At 43.3% G+C, this 22899-nt stretch overlaps 1 protein-coding gene across 3 annotated transcripts in view; it reads right to left on the bottom strand.

Moving 5' to 3' along the window:
* LZIC (leucine zipper and CTNNBIP1 domain containing) overlaps nucleotides 1-22899 on the bottom strand; it is a 106496-nt gene that overhangs the window by 60220 nt on the left and 23377 nt on the right. For all 3 annotated transcript variants that reach the window (XM_069610004.1, XM_069610006.1, XM_069610005.1), the window contains one exon: nucleotides 7644-7779. In XM_069610004.1, the coding sequence (XP_069466105.1) occupies nucleotides 7644-7779 (136 nt within the window). The remainder of the gene's footprint in view (nucleotides 1-7643; nucleotides 7780-22899) is intronic.

Here is a 22899-nt window from a genome sequence, read left to right as displayed (position 1 = left end):
CAATCTAAAAATAAACATTAGGACACAAGTACACCCCCTTAAAAAGCATATGGGGTCATAAATTGAAAAAATGCTATGTTTGCATCTTATGTGGAATTTACATTTTCGCAGAAAGCTATGTACTAGCTCATTGTTCCCGAGTGGTAGCTCCTGGTCACTGGTTAATTTCGAGCCCTGGTTTAACAAATTGAAATAAGTGATCTATTTAATTCTAAGGAATCTATCGACATGTGTTTATGAATGAATTAATGTGTATGAATTTGTTGCATACATTGTTACATATGAATTGTTGTACAATCACATTAAAGAATTGTGATGAATCTGAGGAGGTTGCCCCTTCTCTAGGGGGAGCCCTTTCCCAGGGGGCCTGAGCGGTGCGTCCACAGTACAATAATCCCCCTAGGGGTAGTGCACAGTGGGAGAACCAGCTGGGAAGGGTAGCCCCTTATGGGACTGGGGATGATCTTCTTCAGGATACGCAGTATAACCAAGCTGTAAATCCTTTAACCCCTTTTCAGGAATTACCTTCTGCTCCCATCAGCGCCGATAGGACCGATATATTTTATTGTGGAACCAATCCAACTAATTCATTCATACAGAGCAAAGAGCAAACCAGTATTGACTTATATCTGAAGCCCTGTACTCAGATGAGGAAGAGGACTGCGAGGGTGAAGATCACTCCTGTGAGCAGTCTAGTGCTTTAAGAAATCTGATTGGTTCTGAACAACTCCCTTTCCCAATGCAGGAGTTTAAACGTATCACAGCTGAGAGCCAGAGAAGAATCCCTCTAGGTAGCTGCGACCGGAGAAAACGAAGCTGTCAGCTGGAGAGAAGAGCACAGGATGTGAGACCGACACTGAGACAGGACGCAGTCTGCCGACGAAGAAGAGAGAATGAGTGTAGCCTGGGAGTTGGCTACTCTGAAGCTCACTTACCAAATAGATGCGTGAGCATCTCACCATGTCCGCAGCAATGCCAAAGTGAAAGCCGCCAGCAAGAAGCACATGGAATGCTGCAGAGAAACCGAAGCGAGAACAAACCTGAGAGATACCAGAGCCTCAAGAAGGCATCCTACAGCCCAGAAGACGCAGACGCAAAACGAAGGCACGCAGGCTGGTGGAAAGTAATAGGAGATCCGGGGAAGCAGAGACAAGCATGAAAGGACCAAAGAAGGGTCGCAGAACATTTTGGACAAACACACAGAGAGATACAGAAAACCAGGGGGTTAGTTACCCCAATCAAACAATGATGAATATATGGCAAATGAATGTATGAACAAGTAAACGCAAGACAAAATAAACCTTAGATTGGCAAGAGAGTGAACAAAGCAATTGTGGACAGCAATTGCGAGTCTGGGACCTGCACCCAATTGAAGTAGAGCAAATAAGGGAGTGAGGGACTCCACGTGAAAGCCAGTTTGAAAGCAAGGAATGCTGCATTTGGCAGGAGAGTAAACCAAACAAGCCTGAATTTACATTGAGAGTTTGGGACTTGCACCTAAAAGAAAGGCTAATGATAAAGGGTCTGGGACCAAAAAGATAATTAGAAATAACAGGAGCTGGAGCCCTACATGAGAAAGAAGGAGAATATATGAAATAACTGGGTCTTGGCAGAAGAGTACACCAAGAAGAGTATCAAGACCCCTCAAGTATTGTGAGTCTGGGATTTGGACCCAAAAAGAAAGCTCGAACAAAAGGGGTTCAAAACCCTAAAACTGAGAAACCTGTTGTAGTATTATTTGGAAGACCACTTTGTGTTTTATGAGAAGAGACTAGAAAGACATGCATCCCTTTAGAAGTCTAGGGGAAAGGAGCAACCCACTATATTGGAACATAATTTCTGGCAAGGGAGCCTTTGATCTAGACGTGAAGCGCCATTTTTTGGAAGCACTCACGACGGGATTCATTCCACTCCACCGGTTCACCTTTCCCTGAAAGTCTCAGAGGAGGTGAGCGGTCGCTATACAGTCAAATTAGACAGCTGTATCTCATACTCAGTGAAGGGTTTTGGAATTAACACAGAGATTACAATTCTATTTATTCTTTAGTATTTTCTAGATCAAAGGCTCCCTTGCCACACACCCCCCCACTTATGTTTCCACCAAGAGGCAACGCGGATTCAGCGATTGCTCTCCTGTCCTGAAGAAGGTTGAATATTAGGTCATTATATGAGGGGATCGTGTCTCCTCGCCAAGAGCACTCAACCGAAACATGTTGACAACAGTTTTCCAACCCCCTGAATACAGACAGAGGGGCTCATTGTAAAATAACTGAGTGTCTAATTTACAATTGTTTGATCTACCACTGTGATACGAATAAGATATCACTCCTGTTTTCTATCCTTTGTGAATATGATGAATGCATGAAGAAGTTGTGAATGAGCTGTGAATGGAGGGATGTACTGTGTTGGTAGTTGGAGTTAAATTTTATATGAACACAATCACTGTATATAATTTTGTATAATCTGGTATGTATTTGTACAATTAACAGAAAGCTACTATGATTTAAATAATAGGTAGCTGTCATCTTTGGTCTAGTTGGTCCACCTCTCCTTATTCTACTATAGAATTGCCTGAAGGGCCATAGACAGTAATTAGGATTCCCTTATTATCTCTACCCTTGTGTCTGAGCCTTACTTCTGGCACCTCACAGAATATATAAACAGATTAATACATAATATGAAATGTTGGTAATGAGTTATTCCTGTTTCTAATCTTTTAATTCATGCATGTTGATGGTCAGGTGCAACAGAAGTGTGGCTATTTCGTTTGCATCATGTATATATTTGTTTATTGCAGCATCCTCCAATGAAGCCCCCTACCAAAGGCTCAGCTGATGTTGGATTGTTTAGCAATGGCCTTATTATGTTTTTGCCTAGTCGCAATCTCCTCACTATTACTTGCCCCCATCCTGAGAGCTATTAAAATGGCCTGTTTTGACCTCCTGCATTTGTTGTTAAACCAACGTAGATTATGCCCCTTTGTTATATTACTTTTAAGGTGGGATCCTAGACTATGTGACTTAAGTTACAAGTAAATGAGGAATATGAACAAGGACAAGATAAGGAACACTATTAACTTCTACTGGTTCCTGATCCTCTTAGCACATTCTGTATACCAATATGCCAGCATCTAACATTGTGATAACATGCCATAAAACACCTGGGTGGTATTAGCTCTTTTTCCAACATCTCCTCTAACTCAACCCCTTCTCCATAATGGCAAGAGGATTTTACGTCTTTCTCAACCAACTCTCTTACTGCATGTGATCACAAGAGACTCAATGAAAAGAAATAGTGTAGTGTACTTTATTGTTTATTTTAATTTATTTCATTGGTTTTTTATAACTTGCCTAATACCATACCAGAGTTTGGTTTCTAAGCGCAGATTCGGGATACAAACCTAATCCACATCACATGGTCTCCAATCTTGAGCAACTACTCTTGAACAATTGTACACATCTTTAGACCAAATGCAGAGAGACAGCATGGTATGTGCCATTTTTTTTTACCCTTGCGTGGAGCCCTTTCACCCACCACAACTGATCCCATAAATAGCAAGGTGATGTTCTGTGTGTCTCGGAAGGGTAAGTACTCAATATGGGGTTGATCTTTATGGAGTTGTGGAAGTGAACAATGCAGCGTTCCTGCAAAGGCACACATTATGGGTCTGATTCCTGACACAAACACACTGTTTATCTACAAGCTTTGGACACGCTTAGGACCTGATCTACCAGTTATGGACACTCTTAGATAATGATGTAGAATGTCTGGACAGTATTTGTTCAGTCCCTTTAATTGATGGATGCTTGAAGCCCTTTGTGTGATTTTCCGGCACTCTTAAATTCATTTCAAACAAAATGTATCTTCCTCTGCAGCAGTGTCCTTTTTTCTTTTTCTAGGTTTTTGAAAACAACTGCATCTATTTGGATCAGTTCTGCAGATTTTACCATAACTAAAGTGATGGTTAACTATCCATATTCATCTTGGGTTGCACATATTCATTTGTGGGTGCTGGTGGCACAGTTTAATGAGGTGCAATTATAAAGAGTACACGTGCTATCTGCAGTTCCAATGATGTGGCTCCTTTCATTCAATGTACAACTGTAGATCACCTACACCATAGGATATTTGTGCCTATGGTGCCTTGTACCAAACTTGGAGTGGTTTCTGAGCAAGATGGTGCAACATTGTTAAGTGGCAGAAAGGTATTTAGAATGACCTGTTCTGCTATGTAATAAGACATCAAGTGTTAGCCGCCTGCTCCCATCTTCCCTGTTAATGCTTATTCCTGACGAAGTGTGATTGTTCTTTGGAGCTTCATCTTAAGATTTAGCCAAACAGAACGGTTGGGTGGTTTACAAGTTTTAAATCTTTTCACAGAATAGGCTTATCCCACCACAGATGCCTAAAATGCTGATCCATCTTAATATTGTCTAACTGTTTCAGCCTTGGAACTTTAACAAGTCTCCTAGCAGCGGACTTGTTGCTGTGCTAACAGCTAAACCACAGAAATATCCAGTAGACAAACAGAGTAGGACCAACAAGGAATAGTAGTGCTTTCTGAAGTCAGATCCTGCAGTTGGTTTGGAGTAGCAGAGGAACCTGGCAGGGGAGAATGGAACTGTATGCAGCCTTTCTTCTAAAATCCTGACTACAAGCTCATGACTGATCTGAGCAGTGCTGCTTTGGGAATACGATTAGTCACTTCCTGGGAGATTTGTGCACAAGCCAGGATCTGAAAGTGCCACCATGCCCAGATGTTCATGGACACTTTCTACCTGCTAGCTGGAACATGTCATCAGCAATAGGGTCTGTATCATAAAGCAGAAGTGCCTAATCTAATTAGTGGGAGTCAACCTGCTATCAAACAAACCGGCATTCACGTGAAAGGGATCCCTAGCAACCCAAATAAATGCAGACTTCTTAGAGTTAGAGGGCAGACGCTAACAGGGCTCATATACCATCTACACTCACCTGGCCCTTCCTCTAATCAATCTGCTTTTCTGTACCATATCCCATGTGATCTTACAGTAATTTCTTTTTTAATCACAGGTTCACTGCTCGAGATTTCTGAAAAGGTTATTGGCCCTGCACAATGCCTGCTACGCAACAATTCTATAACCCAGCCTCATTTTACTGATGTGATAAGGTCATGAGGTCACATTGTTATTGCCACAGTTCTTGGATGATATGCACACACAAAACATCTCCAATCCGACAGAGAAATGGCAGGGAATTTCCTACGATCCCATAGTGTATTGTGCTGTCCCTTCTCCCCTAGAGGGAGATCTTGCCCATGGGGCCTGGGCGATGCATCCACAGTACAATAGTCCTCCGGCGGGTGGGCGGGAGGGGACTTGCACTGAAGGAGGATCACATGGGGAAGGAAGCCCCTTATGGGACTGAGAACAACAATTTTCTCAGAGAATGCAGTATACCCCCGCTTCAATGCCAAATCCTCCTTCCTCCGCTCTAGATAGAGCCAATATGTTCTCTTTTCAAGTCAGTCAACCTAATATACTTGACAAGACCAAAAAAACAGAGAATACAAAGTACGTTACATATGGTTTTAAAACAAGTACTGTGAAGATGATGACCAGGAGTCCGTAGATCACTCTAGAGAACCAGATTGCGCATTCTAGCTTCTTACGGACGGTATGCGATTGGCCCAAAGCAATACAGCAACCCAGAGTGGAAGTTTAAAGGCAGCTCAGCTGGGATGCTAAGAGAGACCTAGCCTCCGAGGAGGAACTGCAGGAGCCATGCACCATGTTAGGGAAGCCATGAACAGAGAAGAAGGCGAACCCGAACGTGGTCCAGGACAGAAGAACTACTCGGGCTGCTGCCGAGTCGAACCTCTGGGCTACCCAAGCCCAGGCAAAGTGCCCGAGAGATAGGACGTGCAGCCGGGAAGAGTCAGACATCTGCAGAGCCGCTGCAGACCCTGCTGGTTACCCGAACGCTATTGAGGCCTCGAGAAGGGCCACAGCTGCTCGGGAAACATCAGTACCTGCACTGAAAAGACAGACAGGTACATGGGGTTACCTTAGAGGTGCTAGAGGTCCAGGAAAGCAAGGGGATGAAAGCTGAAGCTGAAATGAGAGGGTATGGGACCCTGAGAAGAGATTGCGAGTCTGGCCCCCTGATTGTAGAAGAAGCAAACAAGGAAGATTTGCTTGCTTGGCAGAGCAGTAAACCAAGTGGATACAACACTACAATGAGAGTCTGGGATCCGCACCAACATGAGAGCTAAAAATCTAAAGTAACAAAGAATAAGACGGCCTGAGAGCCTGTGAGAGAAAGAGAGACTATCTATCAGAGGACAGTTGCTTGGCAAGAGAGTAAACCAAGCCGTTCAGAATAGGGCAAGTCTGGGTCCTGCACCCACATGAGAGGTTGAGAATCAGAGGTCCAAGAACCGTGGAACTAAAAAAATGACTAATTAGAAGGAATCCTACGCTTGGTAGGGAAGTGTGCCAAGCTGGTGGGATAAAGAACTGTGATTCCAAGAAGCATATCCTTATGAATTGCCCAGTGACATTTACCTAAGAGGACATGGGGTGCAGGAGCCCAAAAGGAAGACAAGAAGAAGTCTAGGGGAAAGGAGCATGACATTAGTCTTGGAGTGCTACATTTGTAAACTTTGTTTATTTAATCAGTTTTGATTATGTGAGAGACAGGAAACGTTTTTGTTGGTTGGAACGACCATGAAAACTTTACTTTAGTAAGACACCATCCTTGCACAGTTGACTTAAGTTACTGACGTTAGGGACAGAGGTAGGCTTTTCAGAGACAACAGCAAGGGACTTTTTAGTTTTGGGCACCCTGACAGTTTCACTTTTTCTTTGGAGGCAGGGAAACCCCTCTTAGCTTTAGGGATAGAGAGGCATTTTTCCAACCCTTTCTTGATCAATAAAGGTTTGTACCCAACAATATGCCACCATTGTGTCTATGCCTTACTTCTGCTCCCCTACAGTATCCTCAAAGAAAAGAAACGCGAGCTAAATGAAAAACGTCTTGCTCAGAACCCTAGTCTCTAACGCGTGCATCACAGTTTACAGATGATTCCAAGCCATTCTTTAAAGACCAGGATTTACCGCATACTCCCTTTGTTGTTGCGGATAAACTGTTCTAAAAGTGTATGCTATCCAGCATACAGTTTGGGCATCTTGAGGAATTCTCCATATAGTAAGAAATATTAACAACTTTGTTCTCTCTGCCAGCCAGATTTTACACTCAAGGGAGTTTTCACTGTGGCACAACTATTATTGGAACTCACAAACTGCCTGCACTATCAAAATGCTGCAGAGAACATTTTGATGGTTTGCTACAGTGAACAGGTTATCATACCAAAACATCGAATCACATTATTGCAAGTCCCAGAACATGGTTTTTTTTAACTCGCATTTTAGCAAAAATATAGATGGCGGTCTTCATTAAAGTGAGGGGATGTGGGCGGGGCTGTGTGGGGTCTAGCCCTGCATTTATTTGCGTTAAAGTGGGGTAAAAAGAAAAAACAATGTTCTGGGACTCGCAGTAATATTTTCAATGTTTTGAGGTAGATCCGGTAACAGCCTCCATGCCGTGAGAGATTGCACCTTGGCGTTTCGTAGACATATTTATGACTTGTGTAAAATGCTTACCAATTGCATCCCGCTCAGGTCATCCACTAGTGTCATGTTTCCGGACATTATCTTCTTCAGGGAGTCATTGAACTCACTCAGCTGTTCCAGAGTCTCCTTTTTGGTCTCTTCATATTCCTCTGACTCCAACTCATCCCTAGGACAGAAGATTAAGAAAGAGGCATGTCCGTTAAAGTATCCTGAGCCAGAGGATGAAATGAAGGAGCAGATACAGAAAAACCTGCTGTGCCACTGAATGGCCTCTTTGCACTGAAATAATATATTATAGAGCATTAGTAGCCAACCTGCCATACAGATATTAAATCGGCGTTAAAGTGTTGGTTGTCAATGAAGATGTTCATTAAATTTGTATGCAGTTGTGTGAGAACCCAGGTTCTAAGCTGTGGCAGCGTCATTGAACTTTTTCACTATTCCCTGAAACCAGAATTCAACTGAGAAACTCATTCCAATGTTCCTTTGAGGGAATACACATCTGAAAGGCCAAGGATATACCCTGTGCCTTGTTTTTCTAATGCAAGTAACAATGCACAGTGTTGGTGGTGGTATTTTATATCAATTTCAGAGTGCAATTTCACTGGAGTCATGTGTTTAGCCTACCAGATATCCAGGAACAGTGTGTCTGGGTGTGTTATGGACACAGACATACACAATCAAGGCTCTTCTAGACTGGGAAGTTCAATGTTGCAGATGCTAAGAGCGGGTAAAATCAGTTTGAAAAAAAGTCTGTAGGCGAAGTGAAAGCCCCATCTAGGGAGTTTCCTTAAGAAGAAGCTAGCCACGTTTCTATTTGGTGGCCAGCAATATGTTCAAATTAATGTAACACTATTACGGGAATTGGGACCCACACCCTCATCTTAATTCCTCATTCAATTGGAGAGTCTGTTGTGCTTACGTTTTGGACGGTGTGATGAATCCCAAGTTATCGTCACTGCTTCCGTAGAGGGAGCCCCTTTCCATGAGGCCACAGCGGTGAGGCCGCTGCCCGATAGTCCCCCTGGGTGTGGTATTCAGCGGGTGGATCTCATGGGAGGGGGGTAACCCCTTTTGGGACCAGTGACAACCACATTGGGAGAATGTGGTATTATCACCTACCACATGACCCTAGACCCCCTTCCCAGAGTTACCTGTGATGAATCCAATGGAGTCATCACTGATTCCTCAGCGGTAACATTATCCCATGTGGCCAGGGGACGGCAGTCGCTAACCGATCCTGACCCTGGGGTCGGTTACACGAGGGAGGATCACATGGGAGGAGATAGCCCCCTGAGAAGATTTCATGGCTTCATTGGATGAGACATGGTATCCCAATTTGCCTGTGAAGATGACTAATAGCCAATACCCAATACCCTCTACACCCCTTGTTAGGGACACTAGAGAAATCCTTTCCCAAAACGTAGATCAAACTTCCATCCCGGGTCTAAAATATGGAAGATCTAAGACCACCTTTTCCAGTTCTAATTATTCACCATTTATAACTGATTTATCCATTAGCACTGTAGAAAGTGATTTTCAAAGTAATCTACATCACCCGACAGCAATAGACTCCTTTTCCTACAATCACATAAATACTGAGATGAGAAAGAGCAGAACGAAACACGAAAGGAACCACAAGCTCAATGAGGGTTCCAGTTGTTTCAAAGTGCACCTGTATGCAGGACATTTAAAGACCGTGGGCCAAGTCATAGAGGCTGTTACTGTTTGGAAGAAGACCTTTCTTTCACCGAGAAGGCTTGTGAAGCTTGGAAGCACGAGCTGGTGTGGCAGAGCTGTGCGCCTCACCAGCAGGGGGGAAGAGAAACGCTGGGAGGGCAGGTCGTGCCGCAGACATGAGCGAGTGGAAAACTCCTGGGTGTACGCCAATCGCATGAAGCAGCGTTTTACCTTCTGGACCTGGATCGAAACAGGCATGCCGAGGCGAAGTTGCGGGAGACTGAGAGCAGTCCAGCGAGGAAAGCAATATGCTGCTTGAATGCGAACGGGGCCAGGAATGCCAACTAGAGCCAGTGAGTCAACCCAAACACAGTGGGGACGCCCGGGGTGTTTCAGCAACCACGCCAAATACAAACTATAATAATTAAACCCACAAAAGGAGAGAAAGTAAAGAGACTGAATGGGAAACAAGAAAGTATAATGCGAATAAGCCCCTAAAAAGATAGGATTTTATGGAATACAAATTTGTGGGGAATCCAAATTGAATGATGCATCATGGAGATATACTATACCAGAAAAGGTATGCACAACTGTGGAAGTAAAAGAGGAGCAGCGTGTAATTATAAGAAGTGTAATAATAAGAAGCCCTGGCAGGAGAGTAAACCAGGCAATTATAATTGTGTGTGAATACAAGCAGTCCTTGCAAGAGAGTTTACCAGGCAAACACAAGTGAATGAGAACCTGCCAGGGGAGTATACAAGGCATTGCAAGTCTACAAGAAATATAGAACTGTGTTTACCAGACATAATTCACTTTTTGTAAGAAGTAGAACTAGAAGGCTATGTAGCATTTTAAATAACATTACTGTTATGGGCCAAGAAAAGACACAAAGAACTGGTAGAAAAAGAATAATTTGTCTTGAGAATTCCAGAGGAAGGGAGCCACGCCCTGGAGCCAAAGGCTTTTCACCTTTGAAGAACATTTGTATTGGAGCTGTTTATTCTTCCTTTACAAACTCTTTTGCAATCACCTAAGGTTAAAGACAATTCCTTTTTCCCCGTATAGTTTAGTTTATAGTGGGAGGGTCGGCATAGAACTTTTGGACACAAGGACGGTTTTGATTTTGACATCCTGACACAGACAGATACTTTGTTTTTTGTTTTAGGTAGGGAAATTCCTCTTAAAGCAGGGTCAGAGAGACCTTTTCCCCAACCCTTTTAAAAGTCTTTAACCAAAATCATTACTTGTGTCAGAGTTTAATTCCTGACTCTTCATATACCCAACATTTCCTTCCCCTCTTTCCTCTTCAATCCTACCTTCATACCCTATGTACTTTTCTAGAGCAGTCCAAGTAGAGAGTACTGAAATGAGGAAGATCCTTAGTGAGCTACTACATCAGCACTCACTTAGAACTGAGACAAGGAGGAAGTGTGGGGCAATACTGAATATCCATCGGAACCACGTGGTTTCCGAAATTTGACCGGAAGAAACAGGAGATAAACTGAAGATGGACTTGACATGGCATCAAGCCCTTCTGGAGGAACCGTGAGAGTCAGGGCGAGGCCGACATGCAGGCATGTGCTGACCGGGACGCCGAGAATAGGGAGAGAGAGCCTGAGGCCGGTCCAGGATGAAAGGACTGCACGGCCCGCAGGCGGACTGAGACTCTGGGAGCCGCAGAGGAGCGTGAGCATGCGAGACCACGCTGTCCCAGAAGGAAAGAGCACTGCAGACCCCCGCAGAGCAAGGGAAGCTCAGGGAAGTTACCGGAGTCTCGCGAACGAGCCCAGCTACCTCAAGGGAGCCAACAATCTCCAAACCACACCACAAGGTACAAGGGTAGCCGAGAAGGCTCTGAAAGTTTAAAGAGGTGGTTGCACGGATCAGGAGGCTGGGAAAGGAGGTGTGGGACCCTAACACAGTGGGAGGAAAGCAAAATGGGTAAATGGGCTTGTACTAAGGCTTGGCAGAAGAACAAGCCCACAAAACGGAAGACTAAATTCGGAATTCTGAGTCTGGCACTCGCACCCAAATAAAGAGAATTGGAAGTTACTGGAAAGTCCATAAAGTACTTGGCAGGTTAGTGAACCAAGTCTACATGACCCACTACAGCTTGGGAAGTGCATCCAGAGTACTCTTCTTCATCGCAGTGCCTGGTGAGAGGGAACAAGTTCTACACATCAGAGACGGGGACCCACTAAAGCTTGGGAATTGTGTCTAGGCTATTCTTCTCCGTCGCAGTACTTGTGAGGTGGAAACAGGTCTGCACACCAGGGTCAGGGACCAACTACAGCTTGAGGAGTGCATCCAGGCTGTTCCTCTTTAGCGCAGTATACGCAAGAGGAAGCCAAAGCTGCAAAGGAGGGTCTGGGCTCCCAAGGAACTACATTGTAAGACTGAGGAAGGCTGGGGAAAGCGAGACACTTCCCCAATAGCCAAAAGAGTGACTGAAAGACGTACGTATTCCCCCTTACAAAGGGCTATGATAGAAAAACAACATGACCACAAGAGAAGAGGAAGCCCTGCTGAAAAATTCAACCATCCAAGAAGCTCATGACAGCAAAGCGCTATTCTACACATGCATGATCAGAATGCCCAGCTGCCAGGGTGAAACTAGGACAGTGCTAACTTCCTTTATCTCAGCAGGAACTGCGTTGACCTCAAGCTTTGCTGGACTTGGACACCATGCTGACAGCCACCAAGAAGAGGAAAACGCACCAGTAGCAATTTGCACTGGAAACTTACAGCACCAACAGACCTGAAGGTAAATGAACCTATAATCAAACCATTCACCCCTGGTGCTCACTGTCACAAATTGTTTCAACAACACAGTCTCAGAGACAGTTAAATGGTTTTCATTTTAAGATTTCAAATTGGGTTCAATTAATCTCTCTCTCTCTCTCTCTCTCTCTCTCTCTCTCTCTTTCTCTCTCTTTCTCTCTCTTTCTCTCTCCCCCTCCCCCCCCAAATACCCCAAAGATGGTGGTCACTAGAGATCGGTAATCCATACTGTCTAGTCTTTCCGGCTAGAGGTGAAGTTCTAAAAAGACAAAAGGCCTTTTCTACCAGTTTCCCTCTGGAATTCTTCTAAAGTGGCAAACTAACCTACCGATTCCTCTACGCATGATATCAATACGAATGACTTGATACTGATGTTGATAGCAGATGCCATGTTCCTTGCTTGCACTCACTCGCTCATCTCCTTTTCATCTTCCATCCCATTCTCCTGGCCCTCTGATGTTTCCGCCCTCACTTTCACCCATCGTTGCTCTCCCTCCTTGCCCCTCTCTTCTCACCCTCCTCACTCTGCTACTTTCAGGCATCTTCCTTGCTCCTTTCCCACCTTCACTCACTTTAACATTCCCCACCACACCCAATCTCACATTCACTGTCCCTTTCACAGCTTTAAAACATACATACCAATGGTACCACCTTCTCACATCCAATACCTCACCTGCATTCTGCACCAACTCTGCCACCACCCCCACAGCAGTCCGCCTTCTGTCCTACGCATGGTCTTTTGGTCGGCCTCTTCTACCTCTAACCTCACACACAACCGAGACTCTGCATTACACTTGCTTACTTTTTATACTGTGGGCCTACTGCTTCTAACCTGCCCCTTTACCCCCTTCCATTGGTTCCAGAGCTCTCTTGCCACTCTGGGCCATTCTGTGCCTGCCCTTCCCAGGGGAGCTGGGCAACACAAGTGAAAGGCTTTAAAAAAACCTTAAAGCCCCATCGCCCATTCCAGCACAGGTTTTGGAACGGTTCCTGATGTCATCTCTGCTGTTTTTCTGACATGCTGTAGGTCTGAAAGTTCATTTGACTTTTGCCTCAGTGAGTGGTTTGGGTGCTGTCTGGGTGCGATAGTTGTTCCAAGTCAGTGCCAGTTGCTGCATTTCGGGTTCCTCACTCGTTTTGTTCCTGTCCGGGTTTTCTTCTTTGCTCCCAGTTGCATTCCAAGAGTTGAAGTTTGTCATTTCTTGGACAGGGCCGACGTTGGAAAATGCCTTGCCCTAGATCAAGAGGCATGTCTATTCCGCTCCCTACAGGGTCAAGTCCCTGACCCTGTTCCACCACATTCTGAGTAATGCCTCCTATCTTCTTAAGGGAGTATACCTACAAATATCTACCACTCGAGTAGTGCCCCCCAACAGAACGGACCAGTCTGCACCATGCTAAAGTACTAAGAATTCAGGGACGCCCAGGTGAAGACCGATCTGCAGCTATTTTCCAGCATCAGTGGGACACTTGGAATCGTCTTCTTGCAAACGATGAGCATCTGATCATTAGACACCTAAAGAATTCTGACCACAAATGCCTTGAGCATCTGGCATCTCCTCTGAAAGGACATAAACAGTTGACAGTTGTTCCGATGAAGCCCAAGAAGTTCCAACAAGGTCTTATACACTGCACACAAGGCAGCATTGAGAACATCAATCACTGAATCAGAAACCGATCCATAGTTTTTATGGGAGGGAGATCTGTACCATGGCTGAGCAGAGATTAGCCAACCTCCACCCAAAACACCCATTCATCAATCACTAATTGTACTGATCTGGATGAGACTGTTATTGGCAGTGACCCTGCAGCGGATGGCAATTTTCATGGCTAGGAGAACATAAATGCTTCCACCCTAAAACTTGGGGCGGTCTACGTTTTACCCTGTAGTAAACTGTACATAAATATTTTACTTACCTTTGAGAGATTTTTTTTAAATGCAAGATCTCAATCTTTTAATCAAAGCAATAACAACTGTCTGTGATAGACTCAGCACATCAGATCATGTAACACAAATTTGTTGACCGACCAAGATATCATTGCTGTACAGTTGTTCTTTGTTGTCAGGTAGTACACTGGTGGTTTAAAGTTTAAATGTATTTGGGATCACAGTCAAGTACTAGCATGCAAATTGGTCAGTCTCTCTTCTTCAGTCAGGAGTTTGAGAAAAAAAGGAGTTTATCATTTGATGCTGGGCCATATCTTTGTATCAAACCATGTAGTGTGCACTGTTTGCACCTTGTGAGAAGTTTGTTCTGGACATAATAACTCAGTAACCCAGCAAGCAGTCTCAGCATATAGGAATTACATTATCTGTTGCATCTAGGAATTAGGACTTGGTATCCCACCATGCACTGTATCCACACAAACTACTTTCACAGTTCACTTTGGATAGCAGGAATTGAAATGTGTGCGATTTACAACTATTCATCTTGGTATTTGAAGGGATGTTCTGCTAGAGACTGGATTGATCCAGCCGCTCCCCATGCGCCTCCTAGAGGGTGGAAGGAGGGGAATTGCACAGACACGCCACCCCTACAAGGGCATGGTATTACATTTACAAAGGTGTATGCTTGCCCACTTCTAAAGACTCCAGGGTAAAAAGGGTTTCTGCACAAGAAAAACCCCAACTATTACACAACTGTACACAATAGTGCTTTAAACTCCAGAAAAAAACCCACAATAGTGCCACCTCTACCACAGTAAGCACCACTGTTGTGAATACTGAAGAGATCAGGCTGAGTGAGAGCCGAAGTGAATGCAAATAATAGAAGGGTCCGCAGAACTTGAGGCCTGGGAAAGGTCTTTAGAGAGCTTGTGAACGCAAGAAGATTGCAGCAAATCCAGACTAGGAGTACACTCCCTGGGAAGTGTCACTGATGGCCTCAAGAACACACCATATTGTTTGAACATTAGCCTGTAAAATAGGTAATCCCAAGGAGGGGCAAGGACTTAGCATAGGTTTTAGAACTTTCATGATTTGAAAGTTCATCAGCAAGCCCCACTATAAATAGTCCCATCCTGACACAGTTTAATTTAGATTTTAATTTATTGAGCATTTTTAAAGGTGCTTTATACAACAAAATTGTGTTTCAAAGTGCCACAAGGCTAAATGGGAAGGGAACAGGGGAAATAATAACAATGGCAAAAAAAAGTCATATACAGTCGTGGTCCTACTAGGCCTTGTGGCATTCAGCTGTGCAAGTGCATTGAGGAGAAGTGCAGGGGAAGGGGATGGAAGGGGGAGCAGAGAAGTGGACAAGTGCTGGAGGAGGGCCCACGAGGGAAGTACTAAGGGGAGCCAAGGTGGAGAACTGGAGAACCTCAGGCTAAGTACTAGTAAAGGCAGTGTGGGACATGGGTGCTGGTATTGAATGGGTTGAAGGGCCTGGGATCCAGCGAGATTCATAAGGATCAGGCCACCGGTCACAGCGGCAGTGGGGTGGTTAGCAGGGAAGGGAAAGAGGTAGAGAAGAGAAGAGTTTTGAGCCGTTTCCGGGACTTAAGGAGGTCTAGTTCAAGTCTGAGAGGGGCAGGGAGGCTGTCTAAAGGGAGGCACCAGCTGAGGAGAGAGACCTGACCACCACTCAGTGCTTGGAGAAGCGTTTGACAGTTGGAATTAGAGGAGCGTGGTGCTTTAGCAGGGGAGTATTTAGGGAGGGAAAGTTGGAGATAGCTTGGGCCCAAGCCCCAGAAGGCCTTGTGGATGATGCAGGGGATCTTGAATTTGATCCTTGCAGCCACCGGGAGCCAGTGGAGAGATTTTAGGGCTGGAGAGATACGGTCCCTGGGCTTGAGGTCAAGGATAGGTCTTGCAGCCCTATTCTAGATTAGCTCGAAGGGACGAAAGAGGGAGATTGAGAAATATCCTTCCCCTTTGAAGTTTATCTCCAAGAACCAATAAGTGTTTGGTCCAACCCCTTTCTTGACCGAAAGGCAATAACCACACTGTTGAGCCTTACCCGTAACTTGTTGTGTGCGTCCTTGCTCAACTTTGCCTCATTTCCCAGCATTCTATTTTTTCACATAGTAATTACATTCACAGCTCTCCTTTTCTTTCAATGTGGTTTGGGACTGCTTCCCTAGATCAGGAGAACAGAATGTACTCCTTGATCAATATGAATGCCCACACAATATTTGACTCAAAACATATCTTTACATATTTGCTGTGCAAGCAAAAGGAAATGCAAAATTACAGGTGAGTAACTTGCACTTGTAGAAATAGAAAGCAATCCCAAGATGTTTGTAGTAATACAAAGTCTGCAGACGCATGCAGGTAGAAGTTGGTTCCTTTATTAGGTCTTTGGTACACAAGTTAGGAGTACAGGGGAAGGAGAAGACCCACCGGTCCCCACCACCCAGGTAGCTATCTCAAACTGCAGCTCTCGGAACCTATTGGAAGGAACCTTCCACGATATACATCATTTCATCACTCACTCATGGCATCACACCGATAAGGTTAACACACACTGGAAGGGAAGGGACACAAGATACTACACACCTCCCTTTCTTACACAACAAAAACATTCACAGGAAAAAGAGAAGGGGAAAGGGTAGGATACCACACACCTCCCTATCAACCACACAGAAGCCAGAGTGATAATACTGAAGCCAGAGAAACACAGAGAGCAAAAGCACAGCAGACGCACAGCCATCTAGTAAGAGGTGAGGGACAGATAGAATTGAAAGAACAAACGCCCCAACCAGATGCAGAGAACAGGGACCACATAGACAGGTGAAACATACAGACTCAAAGACAGGAGAGAGAACACTCACAATCAGGACCAAAATTCTCTGGAGGCCAAAACCAACACCAACAGCACTCTCTCAACATACACACAACCTGACTAACCAAAAATGGAAGACAATTTTAACAGATGAACATATTATAGCAGCATGCTCCATATATATGCGTGCTATATATGTGTGCATACACAAACTCATGGCAATCCACTTTCATTGTCAAATGGAAGCAATAAACACTGCAGCAGCATGAACCATCTAAATGTGTGTGTTAGGTAAGAATTGATGCAGTCCAACTGATGTGGGACTACACAAGACATATCTCTTGGTATTAGGTAACCCACCTTTTAATATAGGCCTCTACTGCACAAGTTGGTAGTGTGACTGAGCAGCCAGGCTTATCTTAAAAGGGGTAATGTGAGCTGTACAATGAAATCAGTAAACACACGTATCCAAGTAAACACTTAAATTGTAGTATAAATATGTATTTATATATACACACAGATATTTAAATCATTCTTTAAAAAGCAGCAACTAATAGTAATATTAATCCCAAATTAGGATTTAATTCCATTCAAAAAGAGAACAATAAAGCAGGGGAGTAACACTTTCATAGGTTGTACATTTTCCAGCACACAGAATGATGTCATTTGAGGCCAGTAATAACACTTGTTTTGTATCACGTTTGCAGTATTGAGAGAGGGAAAGGTTATAGTAAGATCAGAGCATACTGGTATTCTACAAAAACAGTTAGATTGTCCCAGAGGGATGTAAGCAGTTGATGCCAGCAATAATAGTGTTCAACAATTAAAACCTTTGAGGGAACAAGCACTGCCAAAGCCAACAGGTTCAGAAGGGGGCATTTAGGGAGCAATGATAGCCAAAGACAATGGACCAGTTCAAATTTCCAATGCCCTCTTAGAAAGGTTTTTTAAATAGTCAGTAGTTCAAATAGAAAATCACAGCAACTCAAGAGGAGTCGCCTTGAAGAACCCCAAGCTGAAAGGCCAGTGCAAGTGAGTTGGGGGAAACTCTAAAGGAGGGTAAAATAGCACTCCCCCAAGGTAGGAAGCAAAACAAATGGCAAAAGGTTGATGTACCCCAAACCCCACAGTACCTGTGAACTGAAGAATTTGTTCCAGCTGGATACCTTCTGGTTGCAGTGCAGCAGACCCTTTTCATGGTCCTTGGTTGTGGTGACAAAAGGGAGGATGTCTGACAGGGTCCTCGGCAGCACTCGAGAGAATGACTCGGCAGCAATGTATTCTCCTTGATTCAGTGGCTCTTTGTGGTTTTGGCACCTTTTTCTCAGCACCAAAGAAGAACGAACAGCTCTAGTTAGAAGTTAATTGATCCCTCGGTCCTGGACTCTGGTGAGGGGACTCTGGATGCCCACGAAATGTTGGCAGCATTCGCACTTCGGAAGACAATGCACTCACAGATGGTCAGGGGTCCCTGGGTAGAGGGATTCTGCAGCCTTCAAAAGTCACAGCAAGTCGGGGGTTGTGCCAAAATTGAATTTTTCTTGAGGCTATTTGGTGCCACCAGCCCAAGGGAGGAAGTCGTCCTGTGCCAGTCTTTCCAGTCGAAAATAAATCGGGGTCAGCACAGCTGCAGGGCTTCACCGGGCACTTCGCAGTCATGGGCGGTGCTGCTGGAGTCTCTTCACGTCTTCTTTGTCAGATTTTGTCCTCCAGTGGTCGACTCTGCCTCCAGTCCCAAATACTTCACCTTTTAAGAAAGTTCCTATTCATTCACAGCCCTAGGCTGTCAATAACCCAGCACGGTGGTTGTCCTATTGGACAGCCAGCTGCCCAATGGGAACTGGTTTCACTCAGTCACACGTAGAGACAAAATACAGTGAAGTTTCGGGACCCTCCCTCACTTCCTGCCTTTCCAGACATGCTGGAGCCTCGACGGCTTCAGGGCTGAAGCCCACCGAAGGCAAAATACACAAAGGACTGAAACCCGTTTTAAACAACAGAGTAAAAGCCCAGAAGAAACAAACTGACAAGAAATGGCGAAAAAAGAACACAGGGGCCATTTTGGAAACATTTTCACCTTTGGGTGCTGTACTGCAACTGAAGATTCAACAAGGTAGTAAACAAGAAACCACTGCCATCAGCCATTCAAGCGAGTTAGTGTAACAGAATGTTACATGAGGAGTGGGATAAAGGAGTTACTATGTAACCCCCCAGCACTCTGCATAGGGTGGTGTGTGCTGGACCCACAAAGGAAAAGGTAAGTAAGACAGGGGTCATTTTACTATTCTTGGGAACAGTAGTTCACCCAAGAAAATGTAGTTAAACATTAAGAGTAGTCCAACAGACTTCTCAGAGGCCCTGCACAAAAGGTGCTGTGTGTCACAATGCAAAAAGCAGATGCCTATGGAGTTTACCAGATTCCGTAAGTAACACAAAAATCCTAGTCAGAAAAAAATACAAGAAAGTGAGGAAAAGTCCCACTTACTAAGCATTCAAATTGAAAAGCCCAGAGTCCAGCAAAAGAGATGGGGGTCTCTAAGGTTAAAGGGAATTGGCACAGAAATGAAAATTCACCCCCAAACAGCGTGTATGCACTTACTGGCGTTATTTTCCATCTCTTTTACTCCAATATTTAAGCGAAAATCCCTTGAAATACCGGGACCACATAGCCATCACACAATGCTTATCACGCTTCCTATTTGGATACCCCCTTGGAGAAATGGGCAGAGGCATAGACAGGGTAGGGCCCGAGTGGGCAAGGGCCACTGCTGTGTGGGCATTTACAGATGTTAATGTCACTGCCGTGGGCCCAACTACATTAGCTTCAGGCCTCACTTGTTAGACAATCCTGGCTACGCCTCTGGAAATGGGGCACCAAATCCCACCATCACAAAGTAATTACTTAACTGACCCAAAACTAAGGACACCCTCCCATCATAATGCATTATTTACTACAGTTCAATTTCCAACTCTGCAATGCTTAACAAAGATTCCTAATATACAAGTTGTGTGCTTCCTTTTTCTTCCCAGGGTGATGTTGGTCCTAGAAAACATACACATACAATAATAAACATATTTGGGATTCTTTTTCTATAAATTAGTCACTTTAACCAAATGCACCACCTTTGTGGCATTAATGGTAATACAAATCAACATTTGGAAGCGCCACCATTTTTTAAAAAAAATTAATGTGCCACCTTTGTAGCCTTAATGATAGTAGCAATCAACATTTGGTAGCCTGCATTTTCCTTTTATTTTTTAAATGGCTTTGACCAAATGCGCCACCTTTGTAGCCTTAATGATCTTTCACAATCAACATTCGGACAATTTGGACAATTGGATAGCCTCTTATTTTTAAATGATATTTGTCACTCTTGCTCATCTTAAAACACAATTATCAAGTTGACTTTCGCCACCCAGACCCAAAGGCACAAACTTTGTTGCTTTAGTGACTTGTAGTATTCATAATGTGTTAACAATCGCTTTCATGCCTGTACCATGTAACTAAGTTATTGCAAGTAACAGCGCCTCAATGCCCCTGGGCTTCTTGCGCGCTATATGAATATAAATAAATAAATAAAAATAAACATGTCTAAATCAACATTGTGCCCTCCCCCCCTTTTCTTTAGCCTTATGTTCATGAAATCCACTTAATGTGCAAACTCTTGCACACCATCAAGACGAAATATGCTGTATCTATCTTCTGAAATGTGTCATATCAGCAATGTGGCATTGTACCATTGGCATTTTCTTCCAATGTCCCATAACAAAAGAAAACAAGTTTGTACAAGTGTTTGCCAGTATGGTTTAAAAAATATATATATGGGACAGTGACTGCTCATTAAATACATGCCATAAAATTAGTAAGAAATTAAATCTCATCGGAAAAGAAGATGATTAACAGTTTAAAAGCATGGTATGGCATGGTATGGCACTCTGATGGATCGGTTGCCTCACACCCAAATCGGTGTATCACATATTTGAACGTTTCTCTTATATATCCGTTGTGGCTGCTACATACAGGACCAGTCTTTACAGTCTATGCACTGTAAATACATCTTGTTTTTCCCAATTATTCATCTCCTATCACGGTCCTCACTATCACTTAAGATATGTTGTAGCTATATAGCTTCCATTTGGTTTTGGAACCTGGCACATGTCTTATTTCCTGGGTAGTAGAGGAAATTCTACCTTCCTTACTCACTATAGGGCTCCTCCTCAGTATGTGGCAAACCAGAATGGTGTTCTGATGGAAAGGTTCACCCCATCATTCTCTACCGCTCTTCCCCCATGGGCATTCTTCATTCACCTTTTACACAGTTACCACGTGGTTCTGTAAATCCCGACAGTCAGCTTCAAAGTTATAGATTAATTTCCCAGTGTTTTGTCATGGAACAGCAAAATGCAACCTGGCAAATACGCCTCCAAGTTTCATGGGAATACTTGAGCTCATATGAAACCCAACACACAACCACTCACCAACTTAATTTCAGCTAGGCAAAGTGTTGTCCAAGCAGTTATTACTTTTTTTTCGAGTTAATTGGAAACCAACTTTACAAATACGTATACAAACAATTAATTTGCTTACTAAAACAGTAACCATATCAAGTAACAATGATATACAATCATCTCTTTCAAATTTCTATAAAAATGGCTCACAATTCACAACTTTTACAATAATTCATAATAGCTCAAATAACATAAAACCACATGAAAGGTAATAAACAAATGACGCACAATGGAAAAAATAAATAGGACCACATTTTGTCAAACAATCGAATAAACTAAACTAATTCTGCAAATGCTTTAGGCCTGTAAGCAGTGGACTCAGCCCTACATTGTTTTTTGTATTTTTTCAATTAGTATACAGTTTAGATGGTGCAATTAGGTCCAATTTTATCAAATACTGTTTAATAGCTAAATTCAACGAAATATGCTGGGCGAGAAACATCTGAGACCATAGAGCTTGCTGATCGACTATTCTGTAGTCTATAAAATATTTCATTAAAATGTCACCTTTTAATACTCAAAGCATTTCACACTGTACCATAATATGTTTTAATGTTTCAACAGCATCCGCCTTTTCACAAAATCTACAATGGTTGTTGTTAACACCTGGGATTACAACATCTCCTGATGCTGACCACTTAGCCGTTACATCTCTAGTTGGTACTAAATTGAAACGAAATTAATGTTCTAAACTGTGGATTTGGATGTTTTAACATATACGATGGTATTGTATTTAACTTTTTGTCCGGGAATATTCCAACCTGGAATGTTTTGTATTTGCATGCATCTTCTCTTGTTTTTACCCAATCCGCATTGAAAAGTGTTATCTTTGCTTTATCTGGGTTTTGCACTAGCAACTCATCAGTAATACCACTATTATGATTTGCCACTCACTCCTGAGTTCGACTTCATTATCAACTAGGGAGTCGCCAATTATGGTGACCGCTGTATTTGTATACTCCTCAACTCTTTTACATTTCGAATACATCAACAAAGATTTCCAGTCAACCGTAGCTTTTATTGAAGTTAGTGTCAATTCATTACGTATGATTGTCCTAGGAAAACTTTTGGGCACTCCCAGTAAGGTTTTCCAATACATACCTTCAAGAATGATTCAGTTTGGCTGTTTTTTCAGGTTTACACTGGGCTCTATGAATTATGGTGGGAACAACTTTTTGGCAGTAGTATATGACAGCTGGTTTGATAAAATATTTCCCATACTTTTGCTGTATTAAATTTGCCCGGTATATAAGCATATTCATTTTTTTTTTAAAGGTCGTCATGGTACGGTAACTCTGATTGAATGTCATTCATGTTCACTCCTAAGTATCTATATTGTTGCACCACTTCTAAGACCTTATCATTCAACTGCTAGCGTTTCTTCCTATGTGAAGGAGTTTTCCCAATAATCATAATATCTGAGTTATTCGACTTAATCTGCAGTAGATTTTCCTTGGCATGAATTTCAACAGCAGATAAACTACTGAGGCCTATAGGAGTTAAATCAATAATGACTAAATCATCAGCATATAACATCTATTTAGCCAGATATGATTTTAGACTCGGTGGATTGGATTGTATAGCTGCCA

Source organism: Ambystoma mexicanum, chromosome 8 (genome assembly GCF_040938575.1).
Source record: "Ambystoma mexicanum isolate Mex_15411 chromosome 8, UKY_AmexF1_1, whole genome shotgun sequence".
NCBI classification, from domain to species: domain Eukaryota; kingdom Metazoa; phylum Chordata; class Amphibia; order Caudata; family Ambystomatidae; genus Ambystoma; species Ambystoma mexicanum.
Note: the sequence above shows the minus strand (reverse complement) of the source record. Positions and strands in the feature narration are given on the sequence as shown.